The sequence below is a fragment of the Bos javanicus genome, chromosome 15 (genome assembly GCF_032452875.1).
Source record: "Bos javanicus breed banteng chromosome 15, ARS-OSU_banteng_1.0, whole genome shotgun sequence".
NCBI lineage: Eukaryota > Metazoa > Chordata > Mammalia > Artiodactyla > Bovidae > Bos > Bos javanicus.
The window spans coordinates 22042389-22067530 of NC_083882.1; the positions used below are offsets into that span (position 1 = coordinate 22042389).

Below are 25142 nucleotides of genomic sequence, written 5' to 3' on the forward strand. Positions count from 1 at the left end.
TCCAATGCATGAAAATGAAAAGTGAAAGTGAAGTCCCTCAGTCGTGTCCGACTCTTAGCGACCCCATGGACCGCAGCCTACCAGGCTTCTCTGTCCATGGGATTTTTCAGGCAAGAGTACTAGAGTGGAGTTCCATTGCCTTCTCTGAAAATGGGCTCACTATTAATTTTTTTCCTTTGTTCAAAGAGGAAGGAACAAGAGGATCTAAAAGATTGGTTAGAAAGATAGGTCAGAGACTGTTGAGAAACTGCTAACTAAACAACAATAAGGTAGTTAGAAAACTCTTGCTCTGAAATGCATGAACACCACCTATGAGAGAATACAAGGACTTTTAGTGTTTTTCAAGTCATGGAACCATGTTCTAACTTTAGTGGATATGGAGCTTTGAGAAGAGTGCAGACTCTTCTAAACTCTGTAGTTCTGACCATTATTAGCTTAAACTCTGACCTAATAAAATTTTTTGGATTAGTGAGAATGGTACCAAATTGTATCTTAGAGTGCGTAAACTTTTGTATGTCAGCGGTACGTGATAATAGTATGTTTGGTCTTCCTAATAGTCATGATTAGAAACCCATGCTGATCTCTTTTATGGTTAGCCACACCTATAACACAAGGCTAGCCACTTAAACCACCTGGAGACATCATTAAATGTTAGAGTTGAATCTGCACACCCAACTCTATGAAGTCATGTCCCTTGTGGAATATTAGTCATTCAAAGGCCACAGGAGAGAACTTTGCTCAAGACTATTCCTGTTCCTCTGTTATTCAGGATCTTCACCACTACATTCTTAAAACCAGTAGGTTTCATAAGCATTTACAGCTTCTTGTCTTTTGTTAAAAAAAAAAACATTTATTAATTAGCTACATGATTAGAGGCCTTAATTGTTTTTGTCACTCTGAGTACTCTTGTTTTGGCACACTGCGTGCGTGCTAAGTTGCTTCAGTCATGTCTGACTCTTTACAGCCCTGTGGACTATAGCCCACCAGGCTTCTCTGTCCATGGGATTCTCCAGGCAAGAATACTGGAGTGGGTTGCCATGCACTCCTCCAGGGGATCTTCCCAACCCAGGAATCAAAGTACTACCAGCTTTATGAAATGTCAGATATTGTTATCTGAAACTATCAGAAGTAGGGATCCAAGCTTTCCAGACTGTATTAGACCCCTGAATACTGCCCAAACCTTAACCATTTACCTTTTATCTTTCCTGTGAGCGTCTTGGATTTGATCTGTTTTCTCGAATCATCTCCACTTAGGATTCTGTCCTTTCCACATCCCTGATATATCTAACTTCTCTCCAGCCCTAAAATAGCAGTCCTCAGGATTTTTATACCATCAGTTACAAGGAAAAAGATTTTATAAAAATAAACCAAGGGGGTTACTTACAGCTGATTCACATTGTTGTACAGTAAAAACCAACATAACATTGTAAAGCAATTGTCCTCCAATTAAAAATTTTTAAAAAAATCAAGAGAGAACTGTACACTTAAAACTGGTTAAGACAATACTTTTTGTTGCGTGTGTTTTACCACAAAAAAGTTTTTTAAATAAATAAACCAGGGGGAAATTTGAAGTCACATTTTTACACAAAGTTGATATCTACTGAAGTATTAATATTGAATTAAAAAGCAGCCTTAGAGGCAGTCAAAAGATACAAACTCTCAGTTATGAAGTAAATAAGTACTAGGGGTACAATGTACAACATGATAAATATAATTAACACTGCTGTATGTTATATATGAAAGTTGTTAAGAGTGAATCCTGAGTTCACATCACAAGGAAAAAACTATTTTTTGTTTCTGTTATTTTGTATCTATATGAGATGATGGAAGTTCATTTTGATAATTGTTTCATGATATTTGTAAGTCAGATCATTATGCTATATACCTTAAACTTATACAATAATGAATATCAATTCTATCTTAATAAAACTGGAAACAAAATAAAAAGCAGCCCTAGAAATTATATTGTGTATTAAGTATGTTTAGAAACTGAGACCTAGAAAGATTAAGTGATTTGCATAAGAGCTGAGAGTAGAGTCCAGTGTTTTCAGCATTAGTGCATGTCCATTTTGGTGCTATTTTCTTTAATTACTTCCTTGACTTAGGAATAGCCCTAAGTAACCCCTCTGTCTGTTTTATCTTCCTTTGGAATTGAATCGTAATTGGTTCTTCAGAACCATGTCTAATCAGTTGTCCCCCTTACCCAGTGCTGAATCTGGAAGGAGGAGGCAGTGGGCAAGGCTGGGGGCTGATAATGGGCAGACTGGCTTGGAAAACATGATCACGTGACATGCTTCTGCCAGGAAACCAGACTAGTCTGTTTTGCATCATCTTATATAACAGAGCCAATAACTAAGACAGTCTACGTGAGCAGTTGTTCTTCAGAAGGAATCAAATTGGTTTTGATATCTAAAAAAATCATTCAGATGTGTAAAAATAATACGGGTGTACATATAATAGGAAACAAAATGTTGCATAAATTCTGTGGCAAAAGTATTCAAAAGATTTCCTTGTATAATTATAGTTCATTTTATAGCTGAGCAAATTCTCTTTTCTAATACTGGACACTTTATCAGTCATATTTTTGCTATAATAATATTACATAACTTCACAACTCAGTGATTTACATCAACAATTGTGTTTTGTCTGTGGGTCAGCTGGGGTCACTTTATTTCAGGCTGTAGGTTGGGTTCAGTCTGCTTCAGTGTCTCTCATTCTGAGGCTTTTCTCGTGACACTTGGTAGAAACATATGGGATCAAGTCAGACCACACACTTTTCCCATGACCAAGCACAAAGGCCATAGGGCGAGGATGTATAGCATCTATTCTACTGGGAAGCACATGGCAGAGAGGATAGATACATATAATCTTTTTACAGGGGTGAAGGAAAGATACGGGAACAAAAATCTGCCACAGAAATAGTTCAACTTTGTAATGTCAGTTTGTTACTGAATTAACTGTCCTCTTTGATTTCTGAATAGTTGAGCAAGTACCTCAGTTCAGTTCAGTTCAGTTGCTCAGTCGTGTCCAACTCTTTGCAACTCCATGAATCGCAGCACGCCAGGCCTCCCTGTCCATCACCAACTCCCGGAGTCCACTCAGACTCACGTCCATCGAGTCAGTGATGCCATCCAGCCATCTCATCCTCTGTCGTCCCCTTCTCCTCCTGCCCCCAATCCCTCCCAGCATCAGAGTCTTTTCCAATGAGTCAACTCTTCCCATGAGGTGGCCAAAGTACTGGAGTTTCAGCTTTAGCATCATTCCTTCCAAAGAAATCCCAGGGCTGATCTCCTTCAGAATGGACTGGTTGGATCTCCTTGCAGTCCAAGGGACTCTCAAGAGTCTTCTCCAATACCACAGTTCAAAAGCATCAATTCTTTGGCAGTCAGCTTTCTTCACAGCCCAACTCTCACATCCATACATGACCACAGGAAAAACCATAGCCTTGACTAGACGAACCTTTGTTGGCAAAGTAATATCTCTGCTTTTGAATATGCTATCTAGGTTGGTCATAACTTTTCTTCTAAGGAGTAATTGTCTTAATTTCATGGCTGCAGTCACCATCTGCAGTGATTTTGGAGCCCAAAAAAATAAAGTCTGAAACTGTTTCCACTGTTTCCCCATCTATTTCCCAAGAAGTGATGGGACCAGATGCCATGATCTTCATTTTCTGAATGTTGAGCTTTAAGCCAACTTTTTCACTCTCCACTTTCACTTTCATCAAGTACCTAGGGTCTCATTTTTTCCAGATAGTTCTTTCCTTTCACTGTTCTCCTTTCTCCTCTTTGACAAGTGACTTCACAATGTCATTATTACTTACCTGTGGAAGACCCCAGGAAACATACATCATAGTCAAGCCACTGGATGATAAATTAAGGGGCTTGACTTTTCCTGAACTTGTCTGCCCAAGAAACTTTATTTGCTCTGTAACTAAATTTATTGAGAGAGATTCCTTGAAAAATTGTTCTTTTCCAGCACAGTTTAAACTACAGTCTTGAGTTCTCTGTGTACATTTCTGAATGAACCCATCCAGCCTGGCTTCATTGTTTTCCACTAACAATTCACCTGAAGAAGTCAGTGAAAAAATAAATAAATATATTTGCTGTTTGATTTATGAGTGAATGACAACAATATCTTAGATCTCAAGTATGTGCTAACCTTGTGTCCTTAGAGTATGTATATACAGAAACCAAAATATTAAAATTAACATGTTTTTTCCCTTCTTCATCTGCATCTTATTCTGTTTGTTTGGCTTTTAAATCCTAATTCCTAAAAATTGCATGGTTTGGTAAACCACAGCCTGTTCTTTAGCCTGTATTTCTTTCCTTCTTAAGAAATAATTGCATATCAAACTAGTTATCTGGATGTATTTATCTATGTAAAGAATGTGTTAGAAGTGTGACCAGATTGCATTTATAAATATTATTATAACACTACCATAAATTGGGTAAATAGCATACAACATCAGTAGTTCAGTTAAAGAGTGACTCATTTATCAGTCCAGTCATATTCATTACTCTGAAATAATTCACAACAGACCTTGAGGTCCTGTAAAGATGATAAAAATAGGTGAGATGAAAATACCTATTTAAGGAATTGTCTGGAATGTTTAATGCCATTGAGATGACATCATCATCTGGTAGTATTAAATATGAGTCTGGGCACTTTCCTAGGCTCTTCAGTTGACATTAAAAAAAAAATGCCATCTTAAAAGCAGTTCTGGTACAGTTAATGAAATGTTACTGCATATATCAAAATCAGTAAGAAAACCAGATATTGCTCTAAAATTGTATTGAGAGTCTTTATTATGTTTTATACAATGTCTCATCTTAACATCTGTAAGCCAGTATTATTACCTCATGACATCTATTATCTTGAAGAGCTAGTTTTTATTATTTAACCTTCTTTTCTCATGTGTATTGTAAATTTGTTTGCGTTATTAGGGACTGAGTTTTATTTCTTTCTGGCTCTTGCATCAGTCATCAGGATCGTTCCCATAGGGGTGCTTAAATTTTTTATTTGAATTTTTACTTGATGGAACTGTATTGCTTATTAACATAGAGTTCAAAGTTTCAGATTATCTTTAAGTGTTTCTGAATTGTGAGTTAGGTCAGGTCTCTCACCTACTTAAAACTGTTTAAAAATTTCCCAATATTTTAAATATAGACACCCTCTTCAGGCTTGTAAATTCTTGCTGAGTTTGACCTTGTTTTTTTTGTTTGTTTGTTTATTTTTTCTTTTTTGTTGTGTTTTGTTCTTAATTTTATATTAGAATATAGCTGATTGACAATGTTGTGATAGTTTCAGGTGGACAGCAAAGGGAATATATACATGTATCCATTCTGCCCCAAACTCCCCTCCCATCCAGGCTGCCACATGACATTGAGCAGAGTTCCTGTGCCTTACAGTAGGATCTTGTTGTTTATTGACCTTGCCTTTTCAGTTTCCTCCTATGCCTTCTCCTTTTCTTTGGTCTTATGACTTAGCCTTGGATTGGTTTCTTCTGTTCTTGAATGCTTTTCTCCTGAGTTGAAATAGTACCTTCTCGTAAAGGCCTCTCCTGATCACTCTGTATAAAATAGCCTCTCCCAGATACTTTCCAGAGGGTCACCCTATTTCTCTGGCATTTATTATACTTCATGATTATAATTTTTATCTCCTTATTTATTGTTGTTTACTTCACCCAAACAAAAGTTTCATGAGGTCAAAGTGCTGACGTAGTGGCTGATACAAAGAGGTCACTAAGGTGTTTGTTGAGTGAATGAATAAACAGATGACTGTTTACTTTAAACTCACAATAAAGTGTGACTTTCTTCCTTAATTTGATTCTATGAGAGAGAAAGCATTGTGCTTCAAGACTGATCTGAAAAGAATCAGTACGATTGAGGGCCCATGTCATCATATGCTACTATGCTCATTATTCCTGGGCTTCCCTGCTGGCTCAGACAGTAAAGAATCTGCCTGTAATGCAGAAGACCCAGGTTCTATCTCTGGGTTGTGAAGATCCCCTGGAGAAGGGAATGGTTACCCACTCCAGTATTCTTGCCTTGAAAATCCCATGGACAGAGGAGCCTGGCTGGTTATAGCCCATGGGGTCGCAAAGAATTGGACACAGTTGAACAACTAATACTTTGACTTTTCATTGTTCTTTTCGATTGAATTTTTTCTGACTCATAATTGAGATGTGTCTGTGTGCTTTTTTAAGATCTGTATACATATATGGAAACTGGACCCCAAATCATGTTCTTTGTATATATTTATTTTTACAAGTCTTCTTTCTTGATTTTTCTATTAAATATTTCAAAACTGGAAATACAATTTTTTTCTAAAGCTTATTTTGTGTCATAACTACTAGACTCATATCAGACACAGCAGAGAGTATGATGTTTTCATACAACAGGATAAAAATTGCTGTGTATAGATGGAAATCAATAGACTAGAATAGATATGGAAATAGAATACTCTTAAAAAGGTTCTATGCTATAAAGTTCGGAGAAGGCAATGGCACCCCACTCCAGTACTCTTGCCTGGAAAATCCCATGGACGGAGGAGTCTGGTAGGCTGCAGTCCATGGGGTCACTAAGAGTCAGACACGACTAGGCGACTTCACTTTTCCCTTTCATGCATTGGAGAAGGAAATGGCAACCCACTCCAGTGTTCTTGCCTGGAGAATCCCAGGGACGGGGGAGCCTGGTGGGCTACCGTCTACGGGGTCACACAGAGTCGGACACGACTGAAGTGACTTAGCATAGCATAGCATAGCATAGCATGCTATAAAGTTAGACTTCATCTGAGGAGCAGGTAAGGTAGGACATTCCCACAAAGAACAAATTTGAGATTTATTACTGAAAAGTCAGAGTAGACAGGGGCCTAAATAACTTGTCCAATGTCATTCAGCAGTGAAAAGTAGAAACAGCATTCATAATCAGGCTTGTCTGATTCCATAACTTTTTCTGCTATATTTTGATGTCTTCCTATGTACAAGGAAATCAGAAATTTATTTTACTTACGTATTTTTCTAAAGATAGGACAATTTTTTGAAGTCATCTGCTTGTGTCCATTACTGTCATCGGATATCACCATCTGTTGGCTTCTCTGTGGGGTTTACAAATAACGTTAGAAAAGTTTGACCATATTTGCTTTTAATTGTCCCTCAAAACTTACATGTATAGTCAAAGAAGCTGATTGTAAATAATCTTTAAAACTTTAAGCTCTGTAACTAAAAGCTCATCTTACTTCTCAGAAGACTGTGGTTTGTTTCAGTAGTTACACATAGCTTGAGGAACAGATGCAAACAGTCTAATGTAGGGAAATTGCTGAAAGCACAATTAAATTGCCAGAGTATACCACAAGCAACAATTTCCTTTAATTTTTGACAAACTCCCAATTTGAAATGATTATGTACTTACAGAAACAGACAGAGAAAAGCAAAATGTTTTAAAATCTATAGCTTCATATTCATAAATGTGTCTACATTAAAAGTTTAATGTAGTTTAATAGTATAAATAATATTATAGTCTAGTATTTTGAATTAGGATAACCCTCGTTATCCTAATTCAATACAGATCATACAACTAATCTGTTTTCTGTTAGTGTTTACCAGTGTAGAGTGGTACGTGTATTAACGTGCTAAAAACTGTTTTTCAGGGTTTTGTTTAATGGACCTTCCTTTCTTAATTATATTTTATCCAAGAGTGATTGTTAGAACCAGCACAGACTAAATTGACAAAGACCAGCATCCTAATTTATAGTGAGATGGTTTTATTTTATAGTGATACTTTGTACTGATTAAAGGAAAGGAATGTTAGAGGAAAAGATGAATAAAGATTTGAATATGGGGCTTGAAGATAATGGATCTTCAGAGTATTTTGAAGAGAATAAATGAACCAATTTTGATTACCTTATTAGAGCTTCAGGATTCATAATGGTCAGATTCCATAAAACACTATCTGTCTTCAGATTTAGTCTCTGTAAATTTGTGGGTTAGGAATGTCTGACCAGGATTTAATTATCAGAGGTCATTTGATTTTTGTCTTTTTTTTTTTAAAGGCTATTTCACCATAGAATATTAAATTGGCATCAACATTTTTACTTTACTCCCAGATTACAGACTGATGAAATTACAAATTAAATCCTTTTAGCATAACATTAAGTATGTAATTGCATAAAGTATTAATCTTTTCGTCTATTACCCAGCTCCAGCTTTAAGGAATACTAATAATTTCTGGGGGAAGAGCATTAAGCTTAAAGTTAGTCATTCAGAGAGTCTGACTCTCCTGAAATTTGAGAAGAGTCACCTGACTGGGTTTCTCCACTCTGATAAGAGCCTTGGAAAGCTGCTCCTTATCCCAGGGGAAAAACAAGGGGTGCCATGTGAGGTGGTGGTGGTGATGATGAACAACCATGATGATGGTAGCAGCTATGATTTACTGAGCATATATGTGCACAGTCATGCACTGTGCTATGAAATCTAGACTCCTATAAAAGCAAGGTGAAAACTTTCATTAATTATACCATATAAAACTTAAATCTTGAAACCTACTTTTGGGGGCTTTGTGTGCACGCGTGTGCAGTCGCTCAGTTGTGTCCGACTCTTTGCAACCCCATGGACTGTAGCCTGCCAGGTTCCTCTGTCCATGGGATGTTCCAGGCAAGAATACTGGTGTGGGTTGCCATTTCCTCCACTAGGGGATTTCTCCAGCCCAGGGATCAAACCCACATCTCCTGCTGCTCCTGCATTGCAGGCGGATTCTTTACCACTGAACAATCTGGGAAGCCCAATTGGGGCTTTAGCTATACTTAATTCAGGGGTTGGTAGAAGATGATGCTTGAAATTTTGAGGTTGAGTGACTGTAAGATGATAGTTATAGTGACTTAGAAGGTGGTAGTGAAGTTTATAAAAAGAAAAATGAACTCAGTCTTGATAACACCACAGTAGCAGAAAGAAAATCTGTGTAGGTCCACAATTGTGTTAGTTATTGAAAGGTTAAATGTGCTTGCTAGATCTAGTGAAAGTCACTCAGTCATGTCTGACTCTTTGCCACCCCATGGACTGTATAGTCCATGGAATTCTCCAGGCCAGAATACTAGAGTGGGTAGCCTTTCCCTTCTCCAGGGGATCTTCCCAACAGAGGGATCGAACCCAGGTCTCCCACATTGCAGGCAAATTCTTTACCAGCTGAGCCACAAGAGAAGCCCCTTGCTAGATCTAGAGGAAGTTCTAATCAGGGAATGAAATCCCTTAAGGAAGAATTTCCTAACTTTGATTAAATTAAATTTTATAGACCCCCTTGAAATTGCACATAAAATTTTACATGTGTCTTTGTATGTAAGTATAATTTTCATTAGATTCTCAATAGAATTTGTGACCAGAAAATTCCAGGTCAGATGTTAGAACATATTTTGAAGTGACTGAAGAAGTACCCCCGAGACTGGCAATAAATGAGAAGGATGTGAAAGAAAACTAAAATCATCCAGTTAAGAATAAAGCAGACCAGGACTTCCCTGGTAGTCCAATGGCTATGACTTCTTGCTCCCAATGCAGGGGGCCCAGATTTGATCCCTGGTCAGCGAACTAAATCCCACATGCCACAACTAAGAGATCTCATAACACAACTAAGACTCAGCGAAGCCAAATACATTAAAAAAAAAAAAAAGAATGAAGCAGATCAAAGATTATCCCTACGAAGGTAAGAGTTTAGATTAATTCTATGAGGGAAGGAGCATAGGAAAAGCACAGCAAAAGGCCAGAGCTATACTATGGTAGTCTTAAGTGATTGAAGAGAAAGTAGAGACAATTAGTGAAAGAGATGGAGAAAAACCAGACAAACACAGAATCAACAGGAAGAGATGTTTATTTTGGGAACCAATTAAGTATAAACTAATAATTGAAAGGTCATAAGAGATGAAAGCTGAGAAAGTTTCCAGGGACATTAAAGCAGTGTTGGTGGAGTGTGAAATAAACGGTATCACAAGGAAGAATAGCTTCCCTGGTGGCTCAGTGGTAAAGAATCTGCCTGCAGTGCCGGAGACCTGGGTCCAGTCCCTGGGTCGGGAAGAGCTCCTGGAGAAGGAAATGGCAACCCACTCCAGTACTCTTGCCTGGAGAATCCCATGGACAGAGGAGCCTGGTGGACTAAAGTCCATGGGGTTACAAAGAGTCAGACATGACTGAGCGACTAACACTTTCACACATACAAAATATAGCCTTAAAAGGGCTTGTTGGGACTTGCCTGGCAGTCCAGTAGCTAAGACTCCTTGTTCCCAGCTCAGGGGGGCACAGGTTCAACCTCTGGTCAGGGAACTAGGTCTCACGGGCTGCAGCTAAAGATCCGGCGTGCTCAAAGGCTGAAGACTGCACGTGCCACAGTGAAGACATGGTGCAGCCAAATGACTACGTACTTTTTAAAGTTTTGTTATTAAAACCAAAAAACGTAAAATTAACAATCAGAACAAATGTAAACATAAGAAAGAATTTTTTAGAACTATCCCTTCCTCAAAAATACGTAGGCAGTTCATAGAGAGAATTCCTATTTCACTTAGAAGTTTTTTCTGTAACCATAATTAAGTAGTTTTTTAATCTGAAATGCGTGCTTTTTGCATATTATCTTTAAACCTTGTGCATTAATTTGAGTTGGATTGATAACAGTGCCCCTCATGGGGATGATAATTTGCAGTCACGGGTTTTTACCTTGGTTATTTTCTGATCTCTGGGGGTTAGTTCTGGGGGTTGTCTCCACTGCAGAAATCATAAAGAGTAGGGAAGAGCATAGATATGCTGAAATACTTGCTGAGATTTTTGCTTAAGAAGTGAAAATTCCACCTCTGTAAATGGTGTCTTACTCTCTGGAACATGAGTGTTGTCGTTTTTCTCACAGTGTTATAGGTTTATTGACATGTGATGACTGTAGCTTCGGATATACCCCCACTTTGTTTTACAGGCAGTCCCTTCCTGCCAAGCTACAAAGCCTTTTAACCCCCTTGGCTATAGTAGTTCCAGTTTGGACTGATCACTTCAAAAAACCATCAGTTACTGTAGATTCTATTGTGCATCCCAGGACTCATTTTGTAGGCAATAGTTTGGGTTATTTTTCTACATATATTTACATGTACTTATTCATAGTGCATCTGTTAAGTTTCTCTCTGTTGTCAAAAATCCCCAAAAAGTTTTTTCCATTGATCCACATTGACTCAGAATTTTCAACAGGAAGAAATTCTGTCTATTTGGAAAAGTCAGTCATTTGTCTGTGGAAAGATTGTCTCATTTAGTGATACAGTTTAAGTCGCACTTATCTAGACTCTTAGGAAGGTTATAACTAACTTGTCAAAAGATAATCCCTACATAAAGCATACTGCATTCCCCTTGGGAGTTTGCATTTGCCCTTAATTAACCTATGTCCCTGCTCATCCAGAGAAATGAGGCTCCAGTTTACTATTATGAAAAGAAAGCACATTGTTCACTTGCCAATGTATTTAGAGTCACTCTGATGATAGTTTGGACAGTTTGGCTCAAAAGTCTACAGATTTGTTCTTAAGTGATCCTTTTTCCCCTCTTACAAGTATGAATGGCTACTTTTTGCTCTATAAAGGCAAAGGGGAGTTGTGACAAACTCATCTCAGTCTGTTAACAGTACATATATAAAAATATATAAAAGTTCACTCACATTTAAAGCCTGTAGCATGTAGAGTAGAGCACTCCTGCTCCATACTTTCATCATATTGTTTTTGGAACGTTTCATGATACCATCTGTATTAAGACCTTAGTCAGCTGTGTACTCAGTATTTTACCTCTGCTAGTTTGTGCATAGTGCTATAAACAATGTGGGGAGTACAGAAGAGAATGATATGGGTCTATCTTCAAGAAGCCTAAATGAAGGGATCTTTTATTTTCTAACGCACAGAGTGTTAGAATAAGGGCTGCATGTGTCTGCACGTTAGATGTTTATGCTATACATACAGATAATGAAAGTACAAGACAGTGCGTTATAAGTGAGAAGGAGTCCAGAGGAGAGTGATTATTAAATACCACCTGAGAGATGGCTCAGACGGTAAAGCGTCTGCCCGCAATGCAGGAGACCCGGGTTCCATCCCTGGGTTGGGAAGATCCTCTGGCGAAGGAAATGACAACTCACTCCAGTATTCTTGCCTGGAAAATCTCATGGATGAAGCCTGGTAGGTAGGCTACAGTCCATGGGGTCACAAAGAGTCACACACGACTGAGCGACTTCACTTCACTCCTTCACCTGAGAGATGAGGGGCTCTTTCAGGGCAAGGTGGCGTTTGAGCAGGGTTTTGAAAGGATAGTTAGGACTTTAGCAGGAGGCTAATAAAGAAGTTTGATACAGTTTTTCAAAAATGTTTTTCAAAGGTTCTAGTACCAGAGCAACCACGCATTTACCAATTGTCTGAATTCAGCCAGATTACTTGGTGCCTTGAGTTTCCTCATCTACAAAATGGGAATTAGAGTAATAGTTATCATAGAGGACTTTTAGGAAGATTAAGCGAAATACTGTGATATGAACATGCTTGATAAACTGTAAAGTGCTATACAAATGTTAGTAAACTTTATAGTAAATATTGAGGATGGCATTAGCCAAAAAGATGGAATTAGAAAACCAGTAAAACCACAAAGCCTAGAGCAGAAAATACGTGACGATGACTGTGAATATTAATGCACTCATACAGTTCCTAACTTCAGAAAAAATCTTAAACTGAAAAGCCTTTCAGGTTTTATGTTGACCCCATTTTCCTGAAAAGATCATGTCAGAGGCCTTTCAGATCTTCAGGTGAAACTTGAATAAGTTGTAATGTTTAGTTTTATTGAATTCATATAGAATTAATTTTCAAATAAAATACTTTAATAGATATTATAATATTGCATGGAAAGAGCTAATGTATCTTGCAAATTATACTTGTTTAGAGGACATGGTTTTGAGAACAAGTCTGCATGTTTTAGGGTAGATCAGCATTGCTCCCCTGAACAAGATAACAAGGTATGAATTATTTAAGCTACTTCCAGGGACTGTTATATCTTCTATTACAGATGGTTTGTCCAATAACTTCACAAATGGTTGTTTAAAGGAAGGATATCCCTTGTCTGATGAGAGGTTCGAGAATTTATTTATGTTCTTTGTTTTAAATAAATTTTATTTTTAAAAGATGGTTAGGAAAAGTATTCAAAAATTTATTACAAAGAGCAAAGAGAATGTTGAGGCTTTAAAATGCATTTTTAAAAAATTGAAGTACAGTTTTTTTATTTTTAATTTTTATTGGGGTATAGTTGATTTACGGTGTTGTGTTACTAAAGTCTAGTTGATTTGCAATATTGTTAGTTTCAGGTGTACAACATATTGATTCCATATTTTTACAGATTATACCCCATTTAAAATTATTATAAAATATTGGCTGTATTTTCCTGTGCTGTACAGTAAATATGTCCTTGTTGCTTATTGATTTTGTACATATTAGTTTGTACCTCTTAACCTAAAAAAGCTTTTTGAATTATGCTGTATTATGCCAATTGCTGTTGTCTGGTCCTGGGCTCTGTCCACTTATCCAGACTCCAGTGAAATATGTTTGGAATTATTTTTCTCAGGACAAGGAACTTGGAAACTATTTTACTTCAACCCTAACTCTCATTATTAAAAGAAGTTTTTGAGGGGAAAAAAAATCCTGATACTAACAGTGGGTTGTTTTCTTTTTTTTGGTATGTATGAGTAATTCTAAATTCTTTCTCCTTTTACAGACTACCTTGCTAACCATGGCCGGTTAAATGAGTCTGAGGCCAGGCGCAAATTCTGGCAAATCCTGTCTGCTGTTGATTACTGTCATGGTCGGCAGATTGTGCACCGTGACCTCAAGGCTGAAAATCTCCTGCTGGATAACAACATGAATATCAAGATAGCAGGTAACTGGGACGCTGCTGGCTCTGACGTGGTCAGACGTGAGCCACAGCACTCAGGGTGTGCAAACAGACCTGCAGGCAGAGGTTCAGGAGCCCTCCTACCTGGGACGTCACACCCTCTCAGAGTGTATTTAATCTGTTCCTTAGTCCTATGTGTAATGAAAAGTAAGGGGAAAAAGAGAAAAAAAGAAAAGTAAGGGAAATAAGTTGAACACACAGCATAGCAGGACTCCGACTGGGGTCTGATTTGCATCCTCAGTCTGGTTTGTGCTCAGGCCCCTCTGTGGTGCTCCGCTGAGAGTGTGAGTGTTTGGAGGGGCCGAGGGGGCTGGAGGAGCAGCGAAGGTTGCTGGCGCTCTGCCCTGCTCTCTTCAGTATGACTGGTGGTTGGAGAGAGGTCGCAGACAGAAATAAGACAAAGGAGGTGACCGTAGGAGAATGAGAGTGCTGGGGACACAGAAGCACCTTGCCTTCTTCTGATACAGTGGAGTTTTGATTTACAACATGAAGAATAAGATTATTTTTGCTAGTTTTCCTCCTACCCTTTTCACAATTAACAAAGACTTTTATAGTTTATATTCCAAGTTTACTTATTCACATGGTCAAAACTCTCATTCAGTCAGTAAGTATTTATGTGTCAGGTACTGTGCTATGCTAGGTACTGAGGATACAAATCAAAAAGTCATTTCTTGTGATCTTAAAAGCCTAGTGGAGAAGTAAGAATAATGAAAATACAACATGATAAGTGCCCAAAACTGTATGTACAGACTGCAGTAGAAGTATAGGTGTCAGAACATCGGTCTACCTAAGAAATCAAGCAGCTGCACAGAGAAGGAACTACTTGAATTCAAGCTTGAGAGATGAGTCAGAAGCTTGCCAGGGAGATAAACAGAAGTAAGATATTACAGACAGGCAGGCCAACTGTGTAAATGTCACAGGTAAAAGAGAGAGAAAGGGATTGAGATTGAAATGGTGGGGAATGATTGCTCACTATTGGGTAAATAAAAAATCTGTAGGCATGGGGGGTTGATACAGGAAGAGCAGATAGGCAAGGGTCAGAATATGAAAAAAGTGTTGAAGACCATGAAAAAGACGGTAGAGTTTATTCTGCAGGTAATAGGGAGCATAGCCTGTTGGAGCTTTTCGTGTGGTGTAGGGATGGAGCGGGACTGGATAAGACGATCAGATTTGCGTGTTAGAAGGATGTCTCACTCTGGCCACAGAGTGCAGACAGGTGGCAGATGTGGGTAAGGCTGGGCAGGAGACTAATCAGGAATCTGATGCATTTGTCCGGTTAAGAAAATGTGGGTGTGCACCAGAGTAGCAGCAGCAGAGTCTGCAGGTGTGGGAAGGAGAGAGGTTTGTTTCGGTTAGAGTTTGGAAGAGCATCAAGGGCACAAAGCAAAAGTTTAGCAAAGTTGCAAGAGGTGGCGATTTGTCCTAGGTTCATTAAAAAGGGACAGACATCCACACGAGAGAAGCTGAGCAAGAAGTGGATGACTAACTTGGGTGGGTACCCACTGGACTAAGTTTAGGGAGAAAGCAAATGCCTTAATTTGCTGCATCGTGGTATAAAATAGAAGTGAGAAGCCTCTGATTCATGCATTTAGCTGGCCTATTTCTATGCCATTTATCATCAGTTTTTGTCTTGGTCATTTAGGGAAGGCAAACAAATTAATTTTACTTACTTTTTTTACTTATTTTACTTCAATTTTAATAGCTAATATTAAATGCCACTGTTACGTATCTTTCAGGGAGTAATGGATTTTTCATTCTGTAGTCTTCGATTTTTTTCCTCTAATAGAATTGCCTAAATAAGACAGCGTTTTTACGTTAATTTGCTACATTCCCATTATATATATATAAAGATTTGTATTGATTTGTCTTTTTGTTTTAAAAATGTAGTATTAAAAAAAATGTAGTATTAGTGTTTATGTAATTTAAATGCAGTATTAGTGGTTCTGTAATTTATAATGTACATTCATTTCTCCCACTTTTCCTTTTTTCTTTTGGCCCTTCCTTTGGTCCCATTCATTTCACTTCTTTTTGCAAACCTTCTGTAGTGCAGACCACTGGAATTTTTTGTTTACTTCTCTTTGAAAGCATCAGCTGCCCCAAAGTTGTCCTTGTCAGAGAAGGCTCTTGGTTTTTTTTTTCTTTTTTGGGGGGTGGGGGGAGTTCTTTACTCTGTAAAAAACAATACCTTTATTAAAGGAGTTCTGGGAGTCATTTCAGGCAGAGAAAGAAATGTTAGAGGTGGGAGTCATATATTATAGGAATTACAAAGTGCTCTGTCACAAATATGTCAAAATAGAGCACCAAAGAAACTTGCAACCAGAATATGCAGAATATTCCATTAAGGTTATAACCAAGTTTTGCCTGGCTATAATAATGTCTTCTGTAATTCTGACCTGTAAGTAGATAAACTTAGTATTTCTGTCATTATGTGAAATCTGGTTATTTGTTTGTTTTTGCTGTTTTTATTTTTGAATACTTGAACTTCAAAATCCTCTCATTTTCATCTGGAAGACAGGTAAAATGTCAGGAACCTACAGTTGTTCCCTCTGGTGAGGCTAGTGTAACCGCTCACGTTTACGGAGCCTTCGCTATCCTCGGGCGCTCTGCTGTGCACTTGTGCCATTAACCTTCACAGCAACCCTAGGAGCTGCGTACCTATTGCCAGTTTTTAGACGAAAAGCTGAAACACAAGAGAGATTAAGTCACTTGCCAAGATGCCTCGGATAATAAGCAGCAGACCTGGAGTTCAAGCCTGGTCTCTCTGACCACAGTATCTGTGCTTCTTGCAGCTCACCAGCTTGGTTTGTCAGTTACTCCTGAGGGAGTACTCACTGACTGAATTTTGGATTCTATCATTCCATATTTATACATTTGGTGTCCTTGATTCTGTGTCTCACAAGTGGATACACACACAAACATGTACATGCAGTTTAGCTAAGCATTCAGATTTCCTTCCTGCCCACATTTTTTTCTCTTGTCACCCTCACCACCATTGACCCCAAATTTCAGCAAATGTTTATTAAGCATCTACTATGCTCCTCAGCTAAGTCCTAGAAATTCAGGTGTTTCGAGGTAAGAACAACAGCAGTGCAAAAAAGCTCAACTCTGCTCTTACCTCAAGGAGTTAATCTGTTCAGAACCAGACCTTTAAATGAATACAGCACAAAAAGATAATTGTCATACAAGCCATGAGGCTAGAAGAAGACTGTGCCTGGAAGAATGAGGAAAGTCATTAGTAAGACTTTATTAAGGAGGGAGGCGTTTGTGATGGGATTAGCGAGAGGAAAGGAAGAGAGCTGAGGAGGTGAGGTAGGGATGGCAGCTTCAGGCAGAGGCAGGTAGGCCAGAGAACTCGGTGTGTAGGGAAACTGCAGACCAGAGCTAGTGGAGAGGAATTGTCAGTGAGGAGTGACAGGAAAAGAGCCTGGACAGGTAGCCGTGCAGGATCATGAAGGATTCCACACACCCTCAGAAGTGTAGGTGTGTTCCAGTGCTGTTAGAGAATTTCTGCAGGGTACTTATTTTTATCCATTGCTTTTTATCTAACTTTTTTATTGCCCTGCTTCCCTTTAAAAACATCATCTTCTGGTCTCTGAGGATTCTTCTTGAATTTTAAATAAATTTAACACATGTAGGAAAGATGGGGCTCCATGGAAAAATTACAGAACCTCAGAATAAAGTACAAAAAAATTATTCCCTCAAATTATACATTGTGTTTATTCTGCTTCTAAACATCTCTTACTAAATGGGCTGAATAAATGAACTGTTTTAGCCATCATCTATGGAGAAGGCAATGGCACCCCACTCCAGTACTCTTGCTTGGAAAATCCCATGGATGGAGGAGCCTGGTGGGCTGCAGTCCATGGGGTTGCTAAGAGTTGGACACAACTGAGCAACTTCACTTTCACTTTTTCACTTTCATGCATTGGAGAAGAAAATGGCAACCCACTCCAGTTTTTTTGCCTGGAGAATCCCAGGGGCAGGAGAGCCTGGTGGGCTGACGTCTATGGGGTCACGCAGAGTCGGACACGACTGAAGTGACTCAGCAGCAGCAGCAGCAGCAGCCATCCTCTATGTTGAACTTGGACCTCCCAGGTGGCGCTAGTGGTAAAGAACCTGCTTGTCAATGCAGGAGACACAGGAGGTGTGGGTTTGATCCCTGGGTTGGAAAGATCCCCTGGTGTGGGAAATGGCAACCCACTCCAGTATTCTTGCCTGGAAAATTCTATAGACAGAGAAGCCTGAGGGGCTACAGTCCATGGGGTCACAGAGTTGGACATGCCTGAGCACATACTTAGACGCGCGCGCACACACACACACACACACACACACACAGTGAAATTAAAGAGAAGTGTAAACCAAAACTAGGTTTAAATTAAAATATTTGCCTCTAAGACAGAAAATGGAATGGAAGTATCAAACATGCTTTATTTTAATAAATACAGAATCTTGGCTTTCAAATCAGATTCTCTTTTGTGCTCCTCTAATGGGTAAAAGACTTCAGGTACTGGTGAGCCTTGGATTCACCCACACCTGTATATGCTCATCACCTCCATTATGAGACCTCCACCCTTCACAGAATACGAGTGTTGAGACATTCAGAATCAGGCAGAATGCAAAGAAATTTTGGCTTTCATTAGTTTTAATAATTGCAGTACTGTTTCCTCCATGCTATTTTTCAACTTTCCTAATCTGAAATGCTTACAATGAATACTTAGATAAGCATTAATGTGTATGAATCACTCAGAGAAAGTTTTCAAAAAATAATCAGAAGTCAGACAAGGCGTCACACAAAGAATGTGGAGTTTGATATCAGACGGTACTGGTGCAAATTCTAGCTGTGCCATTTAGTAGCTGTGTGATCTTGGGCTGATTATTTAACTTCACCAAGCCTAGGTTTCCAAATCTATTAAACAGAGATTAATCTGTTTGTCAGGAACATTGTAAGGATTAGTGATAATGTTAGACACAGGGAGCTCGTAGGTAAGATTATGGGCTCTGGAGCCAGGCTACCTGGGTTTGAACCCTGGCTCTGCACTTTACTAGCTCCGTGACCTTGGACATGTTCCTTAATCTCTCTGTCCTCAGTTTCTTTATCAGTTAAAAGGGAGTGATGGAAGTTCATATCTCATAGTGGTTATTAGTTAATGTTTGCACACTTCTAAGAACAGTGCCTGGTACATAGTTAGTGCTAGTTAAGTGTTTGTTAAATAAATTGTTAATTAAAATTCCTGGCACCATGTAAACAGTAAAAGGTATTTGTATTCAATGTATAATTGATTCCGTGTGAAAACAAATCTTAAAAATTGATAGCCATACAACCCTGCACCATGTCTTTTTAATTACCAAGACTTAGTCTTATCAATACAAATCTCAGAGGTACAAGGAAAGTTTATCATTTATATTCTAAATTGTTTCTGCTTGATGCAAATTAATATATTTTTCTAAGAGGGACCTTCCGTGTAATTAGTTGTGTGTAATAAGCCTAATAAATCTAACCTGTGCATCACAGGTCTCTTGTCGTTAGCCCAAGAGGAATACTTCCTTTCTGAACTGACCTGTAATCTATAAGTAGCCCATCATCTCTCATGATTGCTTCTAGCAATCTTCCTGCTTACTGGAAGAACTGGAGATCAGATTTCTGTATATATAATTCTAGTTTTCTGCCCTGGAACCAAAAAAGGGTGGGATAGGCTGAAACAGGTTTTGTTAGTAAAATATTTATTAAAAGTCTTCCATTTGTTATCCTCCTGCCACTAGTATTATGTAAAATGTGCAGAGAGCTTTGCATCAGCAAACAGAGTGAGACCTTGTCTTTATCCTTCAAGCCTGCTTAGCCCTGGCCAGGCATTAAGCCTGGAACATGGAAGGTGGCTCAAAGGCTTCTGTTTCCTTTTGTCTTATTTCTCCCCTCTTCATCTCCTTCCTCCTCCTCACTCCATTTTGGGCTGAGGAAGAGCGTTTAATTCACCTCTCAGCTCACTAAACTCTCTCACTGGACAAACAGATGCCTCACCCTGGTCAGCAGGATCACATTTCACGTCAGCTGTGATGATTGTTCTTGTGTCCTCCTGTCAGGTAGGGAGGAGGTGACTGATGTTTGGCAGTAAACTGTGCAGCTGGCCTTCTCTTGCCAGTGGGCAACAAAATACGCATTGACGTCAGTGATGGCTGATTGGCATTCAGTTTGTGCAGTGGGTCAGCTCTGGCTCCACACTCTGCTACTTTTCATTTGTCAGCTTTCATTTCCTCATAATTGTCTTCTTCTCTCCTATTATAATAACTGCAAAAGACATGTAACTCTTCAGCAAGACTGGATATCTGAATTCTACTGGCAATTTTAGAAACAAGGATAAATTTAACACGAAAGCCATCTGCTTCTCTGTAGGAGGATTTTTAAAATTATAAATTAGACATTATAACACACTATTGGAGATTAAAAGTTGCCTGGGTTGTGTTGATTCCTGGAAATCATTTACTTTTTTCTTAGCCTGAAGACTGGTTTTCAATGTCTTGGTTACTTTTTTCTTTTTTAAAAAAAATGACTTGAAATAGTTTACCTAATGACTTCTATTTAGTCTTTGTCATGTAAATAGTAAATCCTGAAAATATTTAGTAATTCTATTTCACAACAATAAACAGTGACAAGCTGTTCAACATCTTCTGTATCTTTTTCACGACCTCTGTTTTATTCTTTATGTCCTGACTACTGGAAGAGTGGTCAGGGGACCAGCATGAGCATCACTTTGGAGCCTGTTAGGACTGCAGACTCTCGAACTCCCCTACCCCAGGCCTACTGAATCAGAACCGCATTTCAGCGGTTCCCCAGGTGATTTGTATGCATGCTAATATTTGATCTGTTTCACTCTGACAGTATTCGCTAATGTGCTTTGTTCCCATCAGACAGTAATCATCAGGATCAGCTTATTTACTCTTTGTTCAGTTCAGTCACTTAGTCGTGTCTGACTCTTTGCGACCCCATGGACTGTAGCATGCCAGGCTTCCACGTCCATCACCAGCCCCCAGAGCTTATTCAAATTCATGTCCATTGAGTCTGTGATGCCATCCAACTGTCTCACCCTCTGTCATCCCCTTCTCCTCCCACCTTCAATCATTCCCAGCGTTGGGGTCTTTTTAAATGAGTCAGTTCTTCGCATCAGGTGGCCAAAGTATTGGAGTTTCAGCTTCAGCATCAGTCTTTCTAAAGAATATTCAGGACTGATTTCCTTTAGGATGGACTGGTTGGATCGCCTTGCAGTCCAAGGGACTCTCAAGAGTCTTCTCCAACACCACAGTTCAAAAGCATCAATTCTTCCGCTCTCAGCTTTCTTTATAGTCCAACTCTAACATCTGTACATGACTACTGGAGAAACCAAAGCTTTGACTAGACGGACCTTTGTTGGCAAAGTAACGTCTCTGCTTTTTAATATGCTGCCTAAGTTGGTCATAACCTTTCTTCCAAGGAGCAAGCGTCTTTAAATTTCATGGCTGCAGTCACCATCTGCAGTGATTTTGGAGCCCCCAAAAATAAAGTCTGTCAGTGTTTCCACTGTTTCCTCATCTATTTGCCATGAAGTGATGGGACCAGATGTCAGGTTGCTTACTCTTTGTAAGGCCTTGTTATTCCTAAAACATTAGCCCTTTGCTAATGGTGTTTGGGCACTGATAATTTATGTAACTTAGTGATAAGAGTAATAATAGTTGATTTTTCTTATCAGGAAGATTTGGGTCAATCAATCACTTTAAAAATATAAAGCAGAAAACAATAATAGCAGTTCTAATACTGTTTTCAAATACATCCATGGTCTGTTAGTGGTTAGATAATAAACAAACAGAGGACTCAGCTTGTGAAGCCAAGTTGATTTCCAAGCGAACTAGTCAACAGTAATTAATCTGCTCTGTAGTTAGAAACTCTACCCCAAATGCTTTCTTTATTGACATTTTATGTGACATGTAAATCAAGTGAGAAAATATGGATATAGCAGGAAATCCCAAAGCTAACGTCACAGTAAAACCTTGGAGTATATGCCTCAGAGTATAAGATGCCATAAATCATCTTCATATGAAAAGGACAAGATGTGTCTATTTTAACATGTCATGCATTCTTAAAATAAATATGGATTTCTAAAATGAATGTAGGTGTATATTTGAGATTTGCCTTGTAAACATCCTAATTATTCCCATTCACTTGTTAAGGATGCTTTTAACAAAGCATCAATATTGCAGAGATGAGAAAGCCCTCACTTGTCAAGTTCTGCTATCAGAGGGATAAATTAGAAAATCTGTCATCTCCATACAATGTAAAGGATTTTCCCCACGTTTTATAATAGCCTTACCTCCATTTTTAAGTTGTATTAAACTTCTTTGAAGAGTGATGGTGATACAGTTAAAAATAAAAAACAAAAAAACCCACCTGGCTTGGAGTTCAAAGGACTTGTATTTGAATACTGGTTAAGCCACTTGTAAATAGTTTGGGCAACTCAGTTAACCACTTTCAGCTTCAGTTTCCCCCTTTGTAAGGTAAGGACATTCATGATTGAGATAATATATAGAAAAATACCAAGTGTGTAATGCTTAGTCCAAAGTAGGCAAGATTTAAATGATGTTTGGATTTGATTATAACTCATACGCCATGTTGAAAGACTAGTTGTCATTTTGCTTCAAAAACTTATGCTTTCTTTTTTTTTTTAATTTTATTTTCTTTTTAAACTTTACAATATTGTATTAGTTTTGCCAAATATCGAAATTAATCCACCACAGGTATACTTGTGTTTCCCATCCTGAACATGCTTTCATATCTTAAAATTTTGAAGCTAAGAGTTCTTTGAGAAAGTGTGTCTTTTCCCTGCTATGCTCAGGAAATGTTGAAAATGTTGAAAATCTCACTCATAACATTCAATGTATGTTATGAGTGAGAGTTCAAGCAATTACTCCCACACAAATAACAAATTACCTCAAGGAAAAAAACTTTATACCTTCAAAATTTTGTTGAGTTGTTTAGTCAATCAAGTATGAATAAAAATAATATCAAAATAATGCTAGTCTGAACCCTGAATTGGAGTAAGAAGTATCAATATGAACTCAAAGGTTAACATTTCTTTTTAATACATATATATATAGAAAGGAATCAACACAAATATAGGGTGTGGGTGTGTGTACACCAATAAGCATTCATACATATATTTCTTCTGTTTGATGACAGCCCAGCTGCAGTGAGTACATCAAGATCTTAGTCTTGGTTCTTGAATACCATTTCTCTGTAAAAGAAATCAGGGCTCCTTGGAAAAGTGGTTGATTCCTGGGATGGGACAGGAAAGTACAAGATGAGCCTGGAACATCTTCTGGTACCAAAAGATAAGGAAATACTTAAAATAAAAAGAAAATTTTAAAAGATGGGGGCATGTTGAAAGGATACAGAAGCCAACCTGAATTATCTCCTAGTGGCCAAAGTTGGAACTATTTAAGCATCAGAAGGTGTCTCAGATGGTAAGGAATCTGCCTGCAATGCGGGAGACCCAGGTTCGATCCTTGAGTTGGGAAGATCCCCTGAAGAAGAGAATGGCAATCCACTCCAGTATCCTTGCCTGGAGAATTTCATGGACAGAGGAGCCTGGCAGGCTACAGTCCATGAGGTTGCAAAGAGTTGAACATGACTGAGCTATTAAACTTTAGCTTTCTTCTTTCAGTATTAAATTATAATCCAAAGAATAAAATAAATACTTATGATGAACATATTATGACAGTGTTGTAAAAAATAAAGAAATGATCTAACCAATAAATAAATAAGAGGGGAAGAAGGGACAACTCTTGAAGAGTTGTGATTAATACTGTAGAAGGAATACAGGAAACAAAAGCTTCCCATTAGACCACCACAGTGATCATTGCTACAGTCAAGACCTGCCAATGAGTGCTAAACTAGTAGGTGAACGTTTAAGGAGAAAAGGGTATATATAGTGCCAATGTATCTTCTCTAAAATATTTATTAATTTCAAAGAGAAAAATAATTTTATAATGGGGTAACCCAGCAGATACCACCTTAAGAGATCAAGATTAACCCCACTTGTCATTAAGGCATAATACCTGCTCCCCCTGATATGAAGCCCTGAGAAGAATACATCACCTCTGTGATGTTCTTGGAGAAGGCAATGGCACCCCACTCCAGTACTCTTGCCTGGAAAATCCCATGGATGGAGGAGCCTGGTAGGCTGCAGTCCATGGGGTCGCTAAGAGTTGGACACGGCTGAGCGACTTCCCTTTCACTTTTCACTTTGATTCATTGGAGAAGGAAATGGCAACCCACTCCAGTGTTCTTGCCTGGAGAATCCCAGGGATGGGGAAGCCTGGTGAGCTGCCGTCTATGGGGTTGCACAGAGTCGGAAAACAACTGAAGCGACTTAGCAGCAGCAGCAGCTGTGATGTTCTTCTCCAAAAGTAATCATCTTAATCTAATCGTGAGAAAACACTTGGCAAACCCAGACTGAGAGACAGTCTACAAAATATGTGACCTGCCCTGGTCACAGTCGAGACAGACAAGGAAAGTCTGAGGAGATGTTGCAAATTAGAGAAGACCAAGCCTGGCAGACTACAGTCCATGGGCAGAGTCGGACACGACTTAGCAACCAAACAGCAACGAAGAAGTCATGACAACTAAGTGCAGTGTGGAATCCTGCACTGAGAAGGGACGTTAGTGAAAACACTGGGGAAATCTTAATGAAGTCCATGTTTTAATTAACAGTGCTGCATCGGTGTTATCCTTGGTTTTGATTATTTATAGTTATATGGAATGTTAATACTGGAGGGGGGAGTTGCATGAAGGACAGAGGGAGTTCTTACTTTATTGTGGCCACTCTTCAGTAAATCTAAATTTATTTCAGAATTAAAAGTTAAATAATATCAAAACGAATCCATCATAACATGGCATACATTCTATGACAGAGAAACAAGAATCAAAAAAAAAGTCTGAGGAAATAGCAGCCATCTTTGAAGTATTCACTTGCAGATCAGAGCATCAGAGAACACATTAAACTAGACCTTAAACTAAAAGGAGGTTTCCTTTCCAGCAGGACAGGGGTTGGGTCTGGGTCTGGTTTAGAGAGGAATGCCCACATGACTGTTCATAATGCTCTTCAAAAGTCAGGTAATAATGTGGGGTCCTTGATTTTTCGCTATTGTTGGGAGACTATCTTTCTTTGTTTGTAGAATGGTTGACACATGTATGCAC

The 25142-nt window shown here is 38.6% G+C and overlaps 1 protein-coding gene across 4 annotated transcripts in view; it reads left to right on the forward strand.

Moving 5' to 3' along the window:
* The window catches only part of SIK2 (salt inducible kinase 2), a 129866-nt gene that overhangs the window by 72197 nt on the left and 32527 nt on the right, over positions 1-25142 (forward strand). For all 4 annotated transcript variants that reach the window (XR_009741087.1, XM_061440260.1, XM_061440262.1 and 1 more), the window contains exon 4: positions 13745-13906. Coding sequence is in view for 3 of the 4 variants with exons in the window: in XM_061440260.1 (XP_061296244.1) it covers positions 13745-13906 (162 nt within the window). In the remaining variant the exon portion in view is untranslated. The remainder of the gene's footprint in view (positions 1-13744; positions 13907-25142) is intronic.